This window comes from Desmodus rotundus, chromosome 1, assembly GCF_022682495.2.
Source record: "Desmodus rotundus isolate HL8 chromosome 1, HLdesRot8A.1, whole genome shotgun sequence".
In the NCBI taxonomy this organism is placed as follows: domain Eukaryota; kingdom Metazoa; phylum Chordata; class Mammalia; order Chiroptera; family Phyllostomidae; genus Desmodus; species Desmodus rotundus.
Genome location: NC_071387.1, coordinates 18,788,763 through 18,809,736, shown reverse-complemented (window position 1 = coordinate 18,809,736; position 20,974 = coordinate 18,788,763). Strand labels below are relative to the sequence as shown.

The 20,974-nt window shown below is 38.5% G+C and overlaps 1 protein-coding gene across 1 annotated transcript in view; it reads left to right on the top strand.

Moving 5' to 3' along the window:
* Positions 1-19,856, top strand: part of UGCG (UDP-glucose ceramide glucosyltransferase) — a 36,084-nt gene extending 16,228 nt beyond the window's left edge. The window contains exons 2-9 of the mRNA XM_024562313.4: positions 3,365-3,506; positions 10,945-11,047; positions 11,760-11,861; positions 13,338-13,450; positions 14,809-14,987; positions 15,918-16,004; positions 16,465-16,654; positions 17,144-19,856. Coding sequence (XP_024418081.1) covers positions 3,365-3,506; positions 10,945-11,047; positions 11,760-11,861; positions 13,338-13,450; positions 14,809-14,987; positions 15,918-16,004; positions 16,465-16,654; positions 17,144-17,314 — 1,087 coding nt within the window. The 3' untranslated portion in view covers positions 17,315-19,856. The remainder of the gene's footprint in view (positions 1-3,364; positions 3,507-10,944; positions 11,048-11,759; positions 11,862-13,337; positions 13,451-14,808; positions 14,988-15,917; positions 16,005-16,464; positions 16,655-17,143) is intronic.
* Positions 19,857-20,974: the final 1,118 nt, after the last annotated feature.

The window sequence follows — 20,974 nt, the reverse complement described above, 5'->3', positions numbered from 1 at the left end:
ACATCCAGGGACTCCTGGGGTTCTGGTGATAATACTCTGTTCCTTGATATGGGTACTAGTTGTGTGATGTTTTACTTCGAGAGAATTCATTGAGCTGTATACTTTACGTGACTTTACTGTATATATGTTAATGCATCAGTTAAAAGTACCCTCCCACCCCAAAGAGGTCACGGCTGTGAGCCACTTGAGTGATAGGAAGGTAGACCTGGATTCCCAGTGTAGAACCTGAAACTGAGAAAGCACCCAGGATCCTAGAAGAAAGCAAGCACACCAGTCCAGGCTAAGGGCAGAAATGGGCACCCATGAGAAATCCCGTGCAATGTGTGGGTGCAGTAAGCTCAAGTTCATACTGCGTAGGTGATGCAGAAGCCATGACCTGCGATACTGAGGTCAAAGCTGGCGGGAAAAGCGGTGAGCCCTGTAGGGCCCTGTCAGAGCCACTTGTTAAACTGGCCCATGTGGAGGACAGTACCACTCAGGCCCCTTTTGAGCTACCAGGCAAATGGGACTGTCATCAGTCGCTTCCCGTGAACCTGGAGAGGACTTCACTGTTGATGGTGAGTCAGAATGCTTCTTTGATAGAATACTGCATGCTTGATATGAAAAGCTCTTTGAGGGATAGGAGACCTATCTGTATTAGCACTTAAAGTAAAATGTCTTCATGAAGAAGGGGAAGAAAGGAGAAATAGGATCAGCACTTGACTGTTCAGCGCTGTTTAAATTATCCTGGTTTTAATCTAAAACATTGCCAAATGCAACATGTCAGTCAGTGTGCGAGGTTTCTCTGTCACTGCACAGGCGTGTTTTGATACAGTTTAACAACACTTAGTGATCATACAGTGGGACCAAGGGATAAAAATTCCCACTCTTTGATTTCACTATCTGTACATCTCATTCTCTCTGGGCTGCATTCTGGATAATTCCTTCAAGTCTAGATTCCAGTTCTCTTTTAAATTGGCAATCTTGTGTTTCACCTATCTATTGAGTTTCAGATGTCAGCGATCATAATTTTCACTTCTAGACATCACGTGGTTCTTTTCATCTCTTCGTGGTCACGTGTGATGGTCCCTCATTCCGTCTCTTGGGTTCGTTCAAGCAACACAGGTAGTTTGCCTCCGGGGTTCCAGAGCCATACTTCACCTTGCAGGGATTCCATGTGTACACAGGAAATCTGAACAGATTTCCTGTGATTTTTGTCTCAGGTCTGTCACCTTCTCTAGGTCATCAGGCGCCCACAGATGGCCCCGGGGCAAGCAACGGTGGCAGCACTCATTGACTTAGCGGTTTCTCCTTTCTGCCCTGGGAGGCTGTCCTTTCTTTTCCTAACAGTTCAGTCCTGTATTTAAAAAATGCTTTTAGTGCACTTGTATTTAAAAAGAGAGAAAAGTGTAAATATTATATAAGGATTTATATATATGTGTGTGTTTTGGCCTGTGTATGTATTAAGAAAACCTCTGGAAGGATATATAAGACACTAATAATGCTGCAGAGGTGGTGATAAGAATGAGGCAGATGGGGAACAAGGGGACAGGAAGACTTACGAATTTCTTAGTATTTTTTGTGATTTGAACCAAGGGATGGCTATATTACCAGTTCAGTCGGTAGAGTATATAATAAAACTTCCCTCCCCCAGCAATCTAGATGTTCTGCATGGGGTGGGTTTCTCTAGACATCTAGTCTACGATTTTGTTAGGCGTGGAATAGTGGTCATTTTTGTGGCTATATAAATTTTAGATCATGGATTAACCTCTGTCCAGCCCTCTCCATCAACTCTATAGATCAGCCTTTTCCAACCTGTCTGTGGCAAAGGGTCACTTCTTTAAAATTTTCCAATCTGTCATGGACAGATACTTTTTGGTAAACCACAATAAAAATGAAGTACCGATTCCGTGCTTGGATGGCCTGGCAATGTCAGATTGCTGTGAAAGTTCCTAAATGCTTTCTCTTGTATTTCTTCTCCGCACAGACCAGTGACAAGCGCACCGTGGATGAGCCCTCAGTGAGCAGCTCTGCTGTGGGCGGTGCTCCCGTTGGTGGCATTTGGTGTCATGGATATGAAATTGATACACCGTCTTTTAAATTTATTCTTGGTTAAAAGTTTTTTCCATGGGTGGGAACCTGTTTTCCTTCTGTAAAGACGCTTGTTTGTCTGGCCTTCCCTGAAACATTAGGCTTTTACGGCGATACATCTCTGCCAGTGGCTGGCGGCTCTGGGTGATAGTACTGGTGTACTTCCAGGAGTTACTCACGGATGAATAGTGCATTTCATCCAACCTAAGATGCATTCATGCTGGTGTTTTCTTGATTGTCTACAAGGTCTCATTGGTTGGTGTTCATGCTGTTAAGTTAGGACTGCCATCTGGCTGCCAGTGATTATAGGATGCTGTTGATTGCAGAGATATTAAAATGTGAAAGAATGTGTGTGTTAAGAGAGCTTACAGGTGGCCCCGTGATTGTTGCAGCCTCTGTGGAGGGCTTGGAGACTTGCTTATGAGAAGGAAGGAGGAACCCTTTGGTGACTTCCTTTAGACACCTCACACTCTGCCAAGGGGCATCTCATTTCTTCATTGTGACAGCCTGGCACTCCCTGGGCACAGTCTCTGTGCTAAAGGCATGACTGCCCGGCTCAGGAGCCCAGGGCGGCAGCGCCCTCGAGATGGACCAGCACTGGGCACCTTGACCAACATCTCTGTGAATTGGTGGCACTGGTATGTCTTCCAGTCACAGATGCCCATTTTTCTCGTCCCCGAGAGTTTTTCCCTTATTTCAACCTCCCCCTGACGCACCCCTGCCATGTGGAGCTTGTGACTGTTGGGAGTTCTGCTAGTTATCCCGTTTTCTTGCTTGCCGTGTGGGCGGCGTGGTGCTTCCTTCAGTTGTGTTACCTGGGCTGTTTGTTGTACAAATCTTGCAGTTTTTTTCTGGTGACCCTTCCATATTTTCGTGGTGTAGATGGGGATCCCCCCCCCACACACACACACACTGTTTTTCTGTTCTTTGGCCATTTTGATGGCAGTGTGGGAGGAAGAGCAGTTCATGGGTGGGCTCACGCTGTCGTTCGGTTTTCACCCTGTATTTGTCGGATGTCTGTGCCTGGCATAGACACAGGCCCTGAGAGGACAGCAGTGGACACGTCTTCAGTTCCCATCCTCACTGGACTATTCCTTCTGCTGAGTTCTGGTTTTCCTAAACTGGAAGCTTCCCTGGTTCTACTTGCTTTCATTTTCAGATACCCCTATAAGAGAATGCCCATTAAAAAATAATTTAACTTACAGTTTAGCAGTTCTTGGTAACTTGGTACATACGATACAGACTTGGCGCTAAGATAGTCTCCAGAAATAATGTGTGCAACCTTTGCTTTTAGGCGATTGCACCTCAACAAGAAGGCAACAGACAAACAGCCGTACAGCAAGCTCCCAGGTGTGTCTCTTCTGAAACCACTGAAAGGAGTGGATCCCAACCTCATCAACAACTTGGAAACCTTCTTTGAATTGGATTATCCCAAAGTAAGTACAGTATTGTCCTCCTGAGAAATGGGCTAGACTATGCTTGGCGCGTGTGCACGCACGCGCCCTCTGTCTCTCTGTCACAGTAAATGCTTAAAGAGGCACTTTGACACTGTGTAACGTGAAGGTGTGGGGAGTTCATGAGGGTGTCAACCTCAACATTTACGCCATAGTAGCAGTTGTCTCGGGACAGAAATGCGGTGTGGGAGGGGTGTGAGTTTCTTTTCTAACCTCCTCTGTGTCCCTCTGAATGAGAAATCCCCGAGTAAACCTCCTGGGACTCAGGGTTAAGTACACGGTGGTTTGAACATGAAGGCTTGTCCCACGAGAGTCCCGTGTGGCCAGTAGGAAGGGGAGGAGGTGAGAGTGGAAAAGCAGGGGTCCTTGGACTGAAATGGGGTACAGGACAGTTTGAACTCAACAGAAATCCCCTTGAAAATCTGGCTTTGAGCCAGGAATAGGTTACAGTTAGTGGTAAGGTGGGGGCTTCATCATACCTAGTTTTCAGTTGAGATTTTTTCTGGTTTTAATACCTAATTGCATTGCTCGTATCATTTATCTCTGTGATCTGTGTATCTGTACACGCAGTGTGCTCCCTTCATTGGGGAAGTTCCTGGAGATGGGAGCATTCTTTTTATCTCTTCTCTTAGGTTCTTAGGAGAAATTAATATTCCTTGATTTTTGTAGTTAGGTGTGGGGGTTTTTTTTTGCAGCTTTTCAAATTGCCTGTTTGAGACACTGCTTTTGAAAGCGCTTTCTGGTGGTGGTAAATTCCTTAGGAGAAGGATGTTTCTTTAAGTTTCTACTTGCTTGATTCTTAGTCCAGTTTAATTTTCCCTCTGTGGACTCTGTCCCCTTGCCTTAATTTTTACCCGTATTGCCTCAGTTTTTCCATAGTTTTTGCCACTTGGAGATTCTTCTGCTTTTATTTCTTTATTTCTTTAGGATAGTGGAGCCCAAGTACTGAGAAGGAAGCTGATACATACAGACCCCACTTCTCGTGGTGACTGTTTTTCACCCTGTTATTTTTTCTCTTTTAACCCTTATTTTTCTTGGTAGCACTAGAGAAAAGAATAGAAAAGACACAGGCGTGATAGCCTTAATGCAGCTCTTATTAATATGTAGACATTGAGTGTCATTTAGTTATTTTTTTAGTGTTGCCACTTTCAAAGTGTGGAGTCTAGGTATTTAAGCTAATTTGAAGCAAAAAAAAATTTTTCTTCTAGTTTGTGTGTGCTAATATACAGTGAATGATTTTAGTGGCCTGAATTATATGTATGTATTAATTTATCCAATAAATTAAATGTGTCATTTTTTAAAAAGAAGATATGTACTTGATTTAATTTTTGTTTTTGTTTTTTAAATAAAATTGGGGGGGGTAACATTGTTAATACCAGTATACGAGGTTCAGGTGTGCAACTTTATAATGCCGTCATCTGTGTGTTCCGTTGCGTGCTCACCACCTAAAGTCTAGTATCCTTCCACCACCCTATATCTGACCCTCCTCACCCTCTTCATCCTCTCCCCAACAGTCTTCCCTTCTGGTAACCACCATATTATTGACTGTGTCTATGAGTTTGTTTGTTTGTTCATTTGTTGCTTTTTGGTTTATATCCCACAAATGGGTGAAATCATACGTTCTCGTCCATCTGCCCTACTTCACTTAATATAATGCTCTCAAGGTCAATCCATGTTCTTGCCAATGGCAGTATTTTATCTTTTTTTATGGCCGAGTTGTACTTGATCTTTTTTCAAACCGAAAATGTAAAAAATTGGCCTTTTATAATTCAGAAAGAATTCTAAAGATAAAATTAATTGTCAAATCAGTTTTACAATAAGATAAATGGAAGTTTTTCGGGCCCCACATTATATAAGCAAGTGCAAAGGAGAATTTATTTTTATGAATGAAAGTATTTTCATTGATTATGAATAAATCTCAGAGCATAGCTAAAAATCGTATGAATTTATCCTTATGAAACTTAAACTCACGTTTCAACTTTTAGTTTTTAACCATCATCCTACTCTTTCCCCTTTTTCCCACTAAACCACTTTTAAAATCTAATTATGGAGTTTTTATGTTGCAACTCTTATGAGATGATAGTCGTGGAATTTAAATGGTTGCAGAAGCTAGTGTGGGTTTTAATTGTAGAAAAAGTTTTTAAAAATAACTCCAGGAACACACATAGCCATTAATTATGAACACGTGGGATGAATCAATAATTGCTTTCTTGCTCTGAATTTTTTTTTAATTACAGTTTGGCTTTATCTCGAGCCCTGGTTTTCATAGTTCTTTTTCCACTTAAATTATGTCATCGAGGCATTTAACTTGGTTTAGGAGAAAGCTATTTTGATACTTTTATAAAATGAGTAACAGTATATGCAGGGAAGGAATTGTTTTTATTCCTTTTTAGATCACAATTTTATTTTTTTAATTGTAAAAGTATTGTTAGCTGTATAAATAGAAAATTTAGAAAGCAGAGGAAAAGTACAAAGTACCTGCAATCTAAAGGAAAATTTTGGTTTCACAGCATTTTATTTGTTTTTTTTTTTTATTTTAAGATTTTATTTATTTATTTTGAGAGAGAGGGGAAGGGAGGGAGAAAGAGGGAGAGAAGCAGCAATGTGAGAGAGAAACATTGATCGGTTGCCTCTCACACACCCCTACTGGGGTCCTGTCCCACAACCCAGGCACGTGCCCTGACCAGGGGAACCAAGGACCTTTTGGTTTGTGGGACTGTGCCCAACCCATGGAGCCACACCAGTCAGGGCTTATTTGCTTTCAAAAAAAATAATAAATAAATAACAACAAATGCAATTTATTTTGCCAAATAATACACATGCATTGCCAAATGGAAATGTTCCCCGAGAGACGGAAGTTAAACCGCTGAAACATCGCACAGATCCAAGTGTGAACAGATGACTCCTGTGTGTCACCAAGGAGGCACGTAGTCGTGAAGTGAACATTCGTGTGTGTGCCAGCAGGCCCAGTGCACCTTCAGTGTTGGCATTTTGTCGCCTGTGAACATTGTTTTGCAAAAGTGTGGAAACGTTTTCAGTCTGGGCATAACTTTTTTCCTCCGTTATTTGATTTGGAACATTATAGGCCATTTGAGAAGAAAGAGAACATAGGTCGAAATTCTAAAATTTTATTTAATTTTGGGCATGAGCAAGATTTACTGCTGGTATTTGTTCTGAATTTCTAGGTTTAAATTTTAGCACGATTATTGCTATACTAATTGCCTTGAAAGATTTCTGTGTTTTAAATACCTTATAAATCTACCTACTATTGATATGTATTCCTTGATTAAAAAATTATTCCTTGGAAAAAATGTAAGAAAGCAAAAGTGACACAGTTCAGTTTTCATGTAATTGAGTGCTCATTTGGTATCAGCCTCGAAGGCATTTGGGAGAGATTCGGCCGTGGCAGGGAAACGCAGTAGCCTGCGTCTGATGGGCCTTCGTGGCTTCACTTCAGCGAATTCTGACCATATGAAGAATTTTAAAATTAATGGTCAGAGTATTAACAGAGTGAGGCTACGGTAATTCTTATTTTTTATTTTGCAAATACAGAATTGGTTTAAAGCGTTACGAGCCCAGTGAATGTTTGAATCTTTATTGCCAGTGGTGTGCTATCCTTAATAGGAAATGTTTTTCTTAACCGAATAGTTTTCCAACAGAGAATAAAAGAACAAAATTAATCATCAAAAGATGAAGTCTAATACATGTAATAAAACTTCTAAGTAAGATTAGGGGTTTTTCAAATAAATTTCAAGAACTATATAAACTACCTAATTCTTAAAAGTAGGTAAGTATTTGATATTGTTTAAACTTTAAATTCAGAGCAGTTTTCTTACAAAACATTTCCTGCCTGGCATCTGTCTTTCACTCAAAAGTTACCCTGGGGTAAGTGCCTTAGCTTAACAAACATATTCATTGCCTCCTCCATACCAGAGAATGTTCTAGGCATTCGGGGCCTAAGTCTGTTTTGTCACAGAATTTATATTCCTACTGTAACCCAAATGTCATCCTAAGATTTTTCTGTAAACATGATGCTTAGTTATTTATAAATAATTAAAGATATTCCTACTCCACATGCAGTATTATTGATTAATATAGTAAAATATTTTTCTATTTTAAGAGAATATTTTATGGTGTTTACTATAGTAAAAACTTTATATTCCTAATGTCTACAGGGTTGAATCAACAAGGAAATGTTTTCTGATATTATTTATACATCTAAACCTACTATTTGTATTAATATTTTTATTCAAATGCAACAAAGTAACATTCACAATTATTACAGTTGCAGATACTCAGTTCTTACATATCTAAGGGCTGAATCAGTTTGTGGGTTTCTGTACCCCCCCTCTCTTGTTCTCAGCCTTTTAGTCACCTCACTGTTTGGAAAATAAAGGGAAAATCGGTCAGTGTAGCCGAAGGTTTGCTGGAGGCCAACTGTGTCACCTTAAGTGCCATGAGGTTCACCTCTAGGTCTTGCGTATTCATGCTGTATCCATTTGTAGTGGAACTTCCTACACCTCACGTCCCTTTCAGATTTATGAAGTGTGTGCTTTCTTAAGATACTTATAAAGTGTGATATTTTTAATGATCACTGTAATTTTGAACATACATATTTGTGCCTAATCCTTTAGATAGTATAAAACATCTGAGAAATTATTTTTGTCTTAGCTAAAGAAGTCTTTAACTAATTTAATATCTGTGTTTCACCAATTGTAGTACAGTTGGAGTGATTTAACTATTCAAATACAGAGAGAGAGTCTTAGCAAATAAAATGTTTACTCAAACTGTGAAGAGACAGGTATGATTACCAAAGCTAAAAAATGAAGATTCCTGGTTGAAATCTAACACTTTAGAAAACACTTGAAATGCCATATGCTATTTGGTATAATTTTCAATATCACAAACAAGTAAGTGAAAGTTGCGTGTTATATAATAAAAGTCTGAACATTTTTTTTGGTAATGTGTATTGAGTTTTGTTTGCACCAAGGCTAATCAGAAGGTATTGGTTTTTATTTGAAATTAAGTTTAAGAGGTGTAATCAATAAAAATAAAAACTTTAAACCTTGATTTTGAATAAAGATAAACTATACATATTCCCTTACTTATGTTGACACAATATACTTCTCAAAAATTTTAGCCATACCTCATATAACTTTTTTCCTTTCCATTGAGTACATTTCTAGTACTACATTTTACAGAGGTTTTTTTTTTTTCTGCTGTGGAGAAAGACTACGATTAGCTTTTTAATTTTTATGGAATTGTATGTATTGCTTATAAACATTTCTTTCACTATTCACTCATACCTGCAAAACAGGATAAATTATAAAAACATTAAAGAAATTGCTATGTTTGGAAAAACAAGGAACTCTTTAGAGCAAGCCTGGCCAAGCAGCTCACTGTAGTAGGAAAGCTAATTGTTACTATTACCCTTCAGAAAGGCACTTAACCTTTCTAATCTTCATTGTTAAGGTCAACGCCTTTTGGCTGCTCACCCAAACATTGTTTTGAAAGTCAAGTTGGGATAATAGCTGACACTTTGTAGGACTCAGAGTTGACCCTTTGGGAAATGTCAGGGGTGCGGTAGGAGTGGGGCCCTTCCACTTCTCAAATTTACATCTCATCTTGGGGAACTTGGTAGCTGTAAAGTTGGTCTCCATACCTCTGGTGGCAATTTGGTCAGTCAGGGTTAAAGGTAGAGAATTGGGTAGAATACAAGAAAACATTCTCTTCACTGGAAAAAAAATCTTAACTCATTATATTCTTCACGGACCTTCATCTTCTTTTGTGTTCAAATTACTAATTTCTAAATTGCCAGTTTTTGCTGAGACACGATCTATTAGGCAGACAGTAATGGTTGTGCTCAAGGGCACTATAAACATTTCATCTCTGCTTTTTATTTGTGCATGCTTAGTAATGGAAGTAAGTGAAATAGACCTTCCCTTTCCACAGGTTGGTCCCTGTCTGCGTGTTAGACACTTTAAATGCTGTGTCCTTAGCTCTTTATTTTTTACAGCACAAAGCTGTGTTATTTTTTCATTGAAATAATTAACCTCCCTCTTTGGCTTAAAAATGTCCAACCTGTTTTAGAAAGACCGGTAGTAGGCAATTTGTCGCTGACTGGGTCAGCATGAATTTATTACTTTGGGGGGGAAAAATTGCTACTTAGAATACATATCCAACAAAATACCAAAGTAGCATCTTTGTATGTGAAAGCAAACATTTTTTAAAAATTTAGTTTACTAAATGTAACTTAGAGCTCAACATTTTATAAACCTGGTTACATGTCAAAGTCACCCCAGAGATTGATTCAAAAGTATAAGGCTGGGTTCCAGCCCTAGACTCTGTTTAAAGTATAATAAATGTGCTGGGGTAACTTTGACACAGCCCGTTGAGTGCTGAGAAATGACATTTTTAATTTACTATCAGAGAGTAAACACAGCACTGGGCGAAAAAACATATATACACAATGTGTGTGTGTGTGCGTGTACACACACACACATGTATAAACCCATGTGTGTATGTATACGCACACACGTATATATATATCCTGATATTTTCATATATCCTGAGTATTTTCAAGTGAAAAGGCTAAGCATGCTTTTCAAGATGACACATTTTGAATCGAATCCAATCCTGTGTTATTTCCCAAAATTCCTGTACAACAACAAAAAATCTAATCGCATTTTGTCTTTTTCACATGAAGTGTTTAGCAAAGCCCTTCAAATTTATCATATTGGGATTCAATATGTAATTTATTGCCCCTTCATGAAATAGTAAGTTCAGAGGCAAGGTTCTAGGGAATGGAGGATGTGCTTATTTTGCTTTCCATGTTGCTTTTTACACTGCTAGGCACCGTGTGAACATTTAGCAAACCTGCAGTGATGAAGGGCACGGAGAAGCTTGAGATCCAACTTAATTACTAGGCCATGCCTGTCAGGGAATGACAGGACTTCAACTGTGGGTGCCACTAATCTGTTCATTATCGCTTCAGCTTGCAAACAGGTGCCTGTTCTGAAGAAGTGCCTCTAATTTACAGCCAGCATTTAATATCATAAGTGTTTGCATCCTTTACTCGTACTCTTAACTTTTAAACTTTTTGTGTACAATGGCTTCTTTTTCTTAATGCTCTTTTTTTTTTTTTATGAGGGAGGGGGAGAGGGAGAGAAATACCGACATGAGAGGGAAAAATTGATCGGTTGCCTCTCACAGGCACCCTGACTGGGTATCAAACCTGCAAACCCAGGCATGTGCCCTGACCGGGAATCCAACCTGCACTCTTTCAATTTACGGGATGATGCTCCAGCCCCCTGAGCCATACCAGCCAGAACCTTAATGCTTCTTGATCAGTCAGTAAAGACTAACAAGTGCTTCTTTTTGTAAAAGAGGCTAATTTACATGTAATGTGTTCTTTGGCTAGTATGAAGTGCTCCTTTGTGTACAAGACCATGATGATCCAGCCATTGACGTATGTAAGAAGCTACTTGGAAAATATCCAAATGTTGATGCCAGGTTGTTTATAGGTGAGTCACAAATTCTACAGTAACGATTTTGCTTCAACAGTGTGAGGTGGCGGGAGTCTTTGCTTTAAACTGCAGATGAAGGTGGGAGGCCCCCACTGAAGTTACTGGCACGCGTGTTCGTGCATGTTTGTCGGAGTAGCAGACGGTGTTCTGTCCTTGTGAGGACACTAAGGTATAAAGGCAAAGGGGTTTTTCGTACCTGGGATTAACAAGATAAAGAAAAATAACCCCAAATTATGTGTAACTCATCAGTCAGATGTGAGACTGGTTTTTTTTTGCTTCTTCAGTGTTTTCAGTGGGGCCTTTTCTGCATCTCATTCGCTGTAATTGGTACTTAATAATAGAATTCACTTTTACTTTGCTTCAAAAAAGAGTGTTTTTCCAAAAGCTCATAGGTTTATTCTAAAGACTTATGTAGAGGTATATTTTCCATTAAATATTGATTTATGCTATTAATACAGAAACTTAAGAATTAGAAAACTGAACCTAACACATGTTTAAAGATAAATGATACAATTCTCTTTTGACAATGAACTATTTTCCCTAAATGTGTCTTTGTGAATAATAAGGAATGTAAACCATAATGTAAAAGTATGTCCATTTCAGTTATTAAATATGCAAGTACATTTCACATCTCTACCATGTATCTGTATAATAGAAAATATTTTCGGTGTTGCATGAATTTTTCACTGCTGTACCTTTAAAATTTCAGGTGGCAAAAAGGTTGGCATTAATCCCAAAATTAATAATCTAATGCCAGGATATGAAGTTGCAAAGTATGATCTTATCTGGATTTGTGATAGTGGAATAAGAGGTGAGGTTTCTTTTATTTGTTTTATAAAACTATTCATTTGATGATAAAATGCTAAAAGCAGTATGAAAATAAATTTATCAGTCCTTTTTGTTTGCCTAATGAAATAATTCACTTCATTATTATTTCATGGTAATATGTCAAGTTATACTAAGATTTTGACTTTTATGCTGACCTTGATGTTACCTGTATGAAAATGTCTTCATTTTGAAGATAAAATTCCAACCACTACAAAATATATAATCATGGTCCATGACTTACAGAATTATACATTCTGTAAGCTTTTTCAGAGGTGTAAATTTTTTCCTTGTTTATTTGACACTTACCGTTTACTTTAATCTATTTGTGGCACAATACTATCTCACAGAAAGGAACAGAAATTAGTAGGTAAGCATTTACTAGAATACATTGATGGCTTTTTACTTGGATGATTCTAACAGGAAGCCTTTTATATACTTAAACTTTAACAGGTGTTTTTAAGTGTTTATACTTGCAATTATTTCAGTGTTCTGTAGTATTCTATTGTATTCTTATTAGCTCAAGTTTCTCAACCTCAGTGCTGTTGACATTTTGGGCTGGGTAATTCGTTGCTGTGGAGGTGGTCCTGCCAGATGCTCAGCACCCCCTAGATGCCATGCACCCTCTCAGTGTGACCAGAAATATTTCTAGATGGTGCCGGGCGTCCCCCCGGGGGGGCAGCAGTTCAGAACCACTCAACAGAACATGCATCTTAAAAGGTCCCAACACATTTTTCTATAACAGATTTATTTCTTAAAGGCTTCAAGGAAATAAAAATGAAGTTATGTAAACTATGAGATGTTTGCTCTTTGAAGGTGGGACAGTGATTTAAATTTTTTATTAACTCAAAACACAGATTTGAAAAATAATAGAAGTGTGGCACTCCTAATTAATCAGGATCATTACTTCTCTATCAGAGATTACATTCATCACATTTGCTGTCTAAGGTTATCTATTATCATGCATTTGTTATGTTTTCAGTGCACAAATCTGTGTCAAATACAATCCTATTTGATTCCTGTGAGCAGTTTTATGAGACAGGATCTCTCATACCCTCCAATGGAGGATGGAAGAGATGGCCTAAGAGCTGAGGTCCTTTGACCTCTGCCCCTGCAGCTTTGACTAGGACACTTTGTCTGTGACTCCAGTTTGGAGTGTCTGAAAGGGGAGCAGTAAGATTTTCAGGGTATATCCTGCCTCTGCTCCACATTAGGTATATACTGGCCTCAACATGTAGGGAGTGAATTAGCTTATCATAAGTTATGCCTTTTTGAAGTTGCGTATTCTGCTCAGAGAGGTGTGATCAAGATTTACTTAATTAGATCCCAATGTAAAAAAGAATTTAATTTTTAAAAATAATTTAATAACAACTTGAAAAATCTATTGTACGTTAGTAGGCATATCATGAAAAAGAATTTATTTCTTTCTCTCCCTTGCCACCTTTTTGTCGTCTTTCTGCAGTGCTCCCGGACACCCTCACTGACATGGTTAACCAAATGACAGAGAAAGTAGGCCTGGTGCACGGGCTGCCTTACGTAGCAGACAGACAGGGCTTTGCCGCAACGTTGGAACAGGTAAGTGTGGTGGTCGTAAGCAATATTCTTGTTAGCAGATTCCTAGTCGCCCCAGGGCTTGACCATTCTGAGAGTTGTGATGACGTTTTGGACAGGCCTAATTGTCAGCTGATCGATTGGTTAGCATAAAGGAAACTCTGGGAAGTTACTTTAAAATAAAATACTTTTAATTCTCGTATGCCACCTCGGGTTTTCATTTTAGAAATAATCCAAATTGATTTGTATGTCAGTGATAAGCATCTCCCGTATTGCACCCACCCCCATAGTTTAGGTTTAATCTTCCATACTCAGAATGAGTGGAAATAGGCCAGAGGAATTACTCTGTTCCGTAAAGAGGTCTTTGGGGCCTCCAGCAAGTCGCTAGCTCCACCTCATTTCCCAGACCTCACTTAATAACTGCTTAAGATGTGTGTTTCTGATCTTAGAAGTGTGGCTCAATTCAGTACCATAAAGGGCTACCCCGGACATGGGGTAGGAGCAAGAATCATATTCTTAATTTCCCTGATAATCCCCTTACGCCACTTGTGTGTGCAACTCTTGCCGTTGAGAAAGATCACTGCTTTCTATCTCCCGCTGATTAGAAAAGGCAGCATGTCCAAGATGCAGATAGTAAATAGGGTTTTATGTCTGATAATTAGGGCGATGACCATCTTATTCTGATGGTCATTAATTTGGCAATGACCACTAATTTAGGAGCTGGCATGTCTCATGACTTCAAAGCACATCTAGGGGAAGGGCAGTAAAATGGGAGGCATAATCCCAATTGAGAAGAAGCTCAGTGATCAGGGACGGAAAACAGCCAGCTACGAAAGGATACAAGAAAAGGAGTTAAGGAATATGATTGTCCTTTAGGTTGACGTAACCATAGGTGGTGTTTGTATATGTATGTGTGCACACATATGTATATATACATACATACACATTACAGACACATGAACATTATGAAAGCAGGATGTTAAATATTTGTTAATATTTTATATGACAATGAGTGATATTTTACTTGTCTTATTTTATATCTAAATTAAGTTTTATTTGGATAAATCTTTGAATCTTGCAGTTTTAGGGAAGATAATATTTATTTTAAAGTAGAATATTCTTTTCCCTAGAAGTAATAATAGGATAATAGCAAGAGTAGTGAACCAAATGAATTCTTGATGGCCTGGTACATGTAAACACGATTATGTTCCAATTTTTATTCCGGTGGTTTACGTAAGATTAATAGGATTTTTCACTCAATCATACTTAAAAGAAATTCATTAGGAATAAGAGTTTATAAACACCTAAACTCTTACTGTATACACCAGACCTAAAATTCTAACTGTATAATACATATGTTTTGGGGTTTTGTTTTTTGGCAGGTATATTTTGGAACTTCTCATCCAAGGTCCTATATCTCTGCCAATGTAACCGGTTTCAAATGTGTAACAGGAATGTCTTGTTTAATGAGAAAGGATGTGTTAGATCAAGCAGGAGGGCTTATAGCTTTTGCTCAATACATTGCTGAAGATTACTTTATGGCCAAAGCAATAGCTGACCGGTAAGAAAACTAAATTACATTAGGTTACAGTATATTTAGTACCTAACTTTGGTTGGTTTATTCTGTTTGTTAAACCCATGAATTAAGGGATTTCTTATTTTATTTTTTGCCAGTGAATACAGAATAGGTTAATATTTTTAGAAAGTAATTTCTATTAACTATCCATAGATAATGTTATACTAATGAAGCAAATAAATGTCCCACTTCATCTATACTCATCAGACCAGTGTGGTTTGACGTGATTACAAGGAAGTGTCTCTGTGATTGTGAATATTCATTATGGGTGTAAATAAGCCAGTAGGTGAAAATTTAAAGAATATAATTTCAAATTTTGAAATTTTCAGATTATTTGGGGTATTGCTAAGAAGCCACCAAATGGTTCACACAGTTGACTTAACATTTCTCTACCACAAAATCATAGTGTTCGCCTGCCTTGTGTGCTAATTTACTAAAGATGGGATTTTAAAAATTGAAGTATGTTTTTAAATGCTCTTTTGAATGGTGTGCATGCAGTGTGTGGTTTTATAGTGTTTCTCTAGTGACAAGATATACGTCATGTCACTTTTTGTTCACATTTCTTGTTGAATATGCATACATATTGCCCGCCCCCTTTTTTTTGATTCGTCGTGGCAGAGACTAAATGGTTAAATACAGAATCCATTCCATTGAGAACTTTGAGAATACCTGTATTTTAAGTTCCCTAAATGGTAAACTGAGGGCTCGTAGTTTCTTCCCAGCTCTCTTCAATGGTCCTGTCAGCAGCCTCTGTGGTTGCTGGAGCCTCCATATGCATGATGTACCCTAAGTAGGGTGCTCCCCCTGAGGATGAGGCTCACCCTGATTGCTCTTCACAGCAGTGAGTGAATATGTAACTGGTCACGTGTGCGTGGGTGCCTCACCACAGCTCATTTCTAATGTCTTCATTTTCAGAGGTTGGAGGTTTGCGATGTCCACGCAAGTTGCCATGCAAAACTCTGGCTCGTACTCGATTTCTCAGTTTCAATCCAGAATGATCAGGTGAATCAGCAGCTTGCTTCTTTTCGTACTTTGTTAGAAAGTAAAGGGAAACGGAGTATGTTTGTATGTGGTATGACTTGGTTTAAAAACACAAATCTGAAAGTCAGATTTTGTTCAGTTCCCAAAAAGAAAGTTTAGCTTTTTTATTAACAGTGAAAGCATTCAAAAAAGCAATGTTGAGACTTTGATTTTTTTAAATGCTCATGTCTGTTTTCTCATTTTCTACACTTTGAATTTTACAATCTTTATTCATCAGTGTATAGACCAAGCAAATGAAATTTCTAGACTTTTTTTCCTTGGCGTTCTAAATAAAAATAGAAGAGAGATGCCTTAAATACTCTTTAAAGAGGCGAACCTTTATATAATAGGGTAAAGAACTGATCATTTTGGGGGAAAATTGGTTAGTCTTATAACCAGGCTGTTGTTTAAAGAAAATCTTTTTTTTTTTTTTTTTTTTAAGGTGGACCAAATTACGAATCAACATGCTTCCTGCTACAATAATTTGTGAGCCAATTTCGGAATGTTTTGTTGCCAGTTTAATTATTGGATGGGCAGCCCACCATGTATTCAGATGGGATATTATGGTATTTTTCATGTGTCATTGCCTGGCATGGTTTATATTTGACTACATTCAACTCAGGGGTGTCCAGGTATGTGGCTGGACATGAGAATGTTGGCAGTCATTTGGTGGAACTAAAGCTTTTAATTTCGAAAAGGTTGAAAGAAAATCTATGTGAGCCATTCTTTAGCTTCCCATTGAAGGTTAATATCAGGTTTAAACATTCCTTTGGTTAGTGGAATGTGGACCCAAAACCTAACTTGATTTTCAACTTTCAGTTGGTTATACAGTCAATTTTATTAAGACTCCAAAAAAACGGTGGTAAGCACATCAAAAAGTATTCAAACTCAAAATATATTAGGCTAGCAATTTTTAATGCTTTTTATCTACTCATAGTTAACATTCTCTTTACCAGTATAGTATAGCATGCTAGTTAAATTATCTAAAGACACAGACTTGATTTTATGTAATGTACTTGAAAGAGTGAATAAAAAAAAAATTTATATTTTTCAATTGTGTCTTCAGCCTAACAGTAAATCAATTCTTTTCTTTTCTTTTCTTTTCTTTTTTTAATTCCTAGGGTGGCACACTGTGTTTTTCAAAACTTGATTATGCAGTGGCTTGGTTCATCCGGGAATCCATGACAATATACATTTTCTTGTCAGCATTATGGGACCCTACAATAAGCTGGAGAACTGGTCGCTACAGACTGCGCTGTGGGGGCACAGCGGAGGAGATCTTAGATGTATGACTACAGCTTTGTGACTGTGCGCACAGGAAGCGGGAGAAGTATTACGAATTACGTTTATATAAATGCTTTTAAAGACCTACCTTCAGTAGTTTTATCACATGTATGTGTTGGTATCTGTTCTTTAATTTATTTTGCATGGCGCTTGCATCTGTGAAAAAAGAAGAAAAAAAAAAAAGCAAAACACACATCTGTAGTCTTGGCCAAATGGTATACTTTATTTTGTGGAAATAGAGAATCAAAAGAATTGGTTCTAGGAACCTGGGTTTGGTTTTTGTTGTTGTTGTTGTTTTTAAATATATATGTATGTGTGTGTGTATATATACATATATACATATATGTGTGTATATATATATACGTGCTCTGCAACAAACACTGACAGTATCCTTCAGTAGGGAAAGTTTCTTATGTGTGAGTACACTCTGTTAGACATTTATGGGATGGCAGCAGCGTCATTTGGGGGTGTGGGAAAGACTAGACGGCAGTCACCGTTCTGTCTCAAGTGAGCGGCAGTGCGCAGTGGACGGTCCCTGGCGAGGTACTGACTGGGAAACTTTTTCATGCTTTATGCCTACCTCTCGTAGCTGTTGCAGAGCAGATTATAAATTGTAACAAGGTAGCTAGGCCTTGCAAAAACAAACGGAAAAACTTTAAAAATAATAATAATAACAAGAGAGCTGGAGTCTAGTGTTTCTATGAATCCGCGAGGGAGATGTTTTCGGCCTCACTGCAGTGAGCCCAGAGGGGTTGAGTTTGGTTTTTAATCATAGCCATGTATTGAAGGCATCTTCTTGACCAACTCTTGTTGGTTCTGTCTTGAACCATTGTTAATCACTGTGCTGGTAAACCTTTCCTTCCCTGCTCCTCACCTGACCCACCCTATCTTTCCTTAACTTTTTTTTTTCTTTTTGGAGGGGGGTGGGGGGTTGGGGTGGTTTTGTTTTAGTGTGAGTGGATGTTTTGATAGTTGTGAGGAAAAATGCATTTCAGACACATTTCACACATGAGCTATTTTCTTACACAGTATGTCTTATTGTTAAAAAGAATGTAATTTCATGATACAGGTATTTAATATCTTTTTTAAGTAAGTAAATATTCTAGCCACCAATAAATAAATTGCAGTAGGGTATTAAGAGGGGACAGGAGGAGTTTTACTCTTAAAATTAATCGGTATCAAACTAAGTCTACTGTGTGTGGGGGGGTTTGTTTGGTTTTGGGGTTTTTTTTTTTTGGTTGGTGTTTTGGGGGTTTTTTGTTTTGTTTTGTTTTTTACTATTACGTTTAGTCTAGTCTTATTTAAATTGGATTTTCGTATTCCAGTTTGTATGACAAAATAGACTAGATCAGCGCTACTTGTAAATGCCGTATTTCATTCTTCTCTCCCCTTTGTGCTGCTGAACTTGCTTGTCAGGTTGTGCTTAACTTGTGGTGAACTGGACTTGTTTTTTGTTTTTAAAGAAATAGGGAAATATGTAAGGGACAGTACATAAGCCTTTCTTTTTCTTTTCTTTTTTTTTCTTTTCTTTCTTTCTTTCTTTTTTTTTTTTGTAGTGGAACTTTTGCTTTTTCTTTAGGATCGGATGGCATGTTGTCCACATGAATGCCTGCTGCGGGCTGACCCTGGCAATATGGCAGCTTTAATCCTGAGTTCCTACAGTTTCCATGTCCAACCATAATGCGTAGCATATTAGCAATAACTACATATTTATAGAAAATGAACACTTTTTCACTGCACTGAGCCAATGAGCCAATTCATTGAACTGTTGAATGACTATTTACATGGATTAAATTGTAATATATCTATAAATGTGTATATACTGTGTATACACATTATAAAATAAGCTTTTCTCTGGGCCAAACTGCTTCATTCTCTTGTTTTCCTTTGCCTTATGATGAATTTGTTTGAAGGGCATCTTCTTCACGAACAAAGGCTTTGATGCATAACCCTTCCTGTGTGAAATGGGTAGTATTGTTCCCTGAGGAAAGTTGCACAGTGAAAACCAGTCTAGTCGTGACCCACTTCGTGTTTCCGTTTTTAAATCACTATTACACACGTTGAATTTTGCTGACCATGTTTGTAACGTGTTGGTTTGTTTAATGAAGTTTGGTTGATGCCATCCTTTGCACTGCTGAAGTGAATCTTGCTTATTTCTTAGCTTTTTTGCTGAGCTCAGTATGGGCAAGGGAACAACAGAACCAAAATGGCTGGACAGACTTCTTGTGTTTTGTAAATATATTAAAAAAAAATGACTGTTCTGTATGTGTGTTTTATGTGCTAGTGGAGGATTTCCTTAAAGTGAAGCTTCACTTAAGCAGGCGGAGTGATTTTTTGTTGTTGTTTAGCAAGTTTAGAGTGATGATAAATGGTAAGAAATAATGTAAATGTTGAAGACAGCATCACAACAGAACTGTAGAAGTCCAAAATTTAGTAAACTGTCTTTTAAAAAGTATCTGAATATATCATGTTTTATTATTTAAAATCATTGTCCTTAAGTTTTTTGTTCAAAAAATAAAAATTTGAATACAATCAAAACATTAGCAATAATGTATTTTTGTTTCCTGTCTTTTATTTTACATTTTTAAAAATAATGTGTTGCACCGTTTGCATCAGAATTACTAGAACAATTCTGAGAAGTGTTGATTTTTGAAATCTTCCCTTTTACCTGTGCTACAGGTAGACTTAGGGCTTAAAGTTGGGCTTTTCAACATTGGTTGCATGTTAGAATTACCTAGAGAACTTTTTTATAAAAGATAGGTGCCGGGAGCTGCCCACGGAGATTCTGGTTTAATTATTCTGGGATGGGGCCTGAGCTTGGCGCATTGTTTACTGTGCAGACAGACCTGAGCAGCACTCGCCCATAAGACATTTAGAAAAGACCCATTGGTCCCTTTGGCTGCCCCTCACCAGGGTCACATCCTCGAATTGGCTCCAATAATAGCTCGGAGAGGCAGACCCAAGGAGAACAGAACAGCGTTACTGCTGAAGACCTGGATGTGGGATAGACTGAGCTGCACCCCACACACTAGCCAGCGCCACACTCCTCCAGAGCTGGAGGCACTCCCAGGCCTCCTTTACCAGCAGCCTGTGAAAGAAGAGTACTCTTGCCCTGGCTGGTGTGGCTCAGTGGATTGAGTGCAGGCCTGCAAACCAAAAGGTCACCGGTACGATTCCCAGTCAGGGCACGCGAGAGGCAGCTGATTGATGTATCTCTCACACATTGATGTTCTCTCCCTCTCTTTTCCCCTCTCTTCCCCTTTCTCTATAAATAAATAAATATTCTTTTTTTTTTTTTTTTTAAAAAAAGAATACTCGTAACTGGAGAACCAGCCTCTTGGAAGGGGTGTGGGGAGACTCTGACAGAGGTCTGGCTGTGGCTCCACTCATCCACCTTGACCCAGCCATTGAGCTCAGTCTTTTAGTTTGTAAAGTATGCTTCTAACCCTGACGTTTAAGAAATGATTAACAGAAACTTGAGTGTGGGAGCCCTTGCCCTTAAAAGTAAAGAAGCCGAGAGGGCCGCTGTGAGAGTGGTGATCACAAGGGTGAGTCAGACAGCGGCCCGCGGAGCTGGGAGCGGCCCTTTCCGTGCGCCGGTCCCGAACGTTACACCACCAGACCACGTGTGAAGTTCTGCCTGTCGCAGCTTTGCCACTTGTTCTATA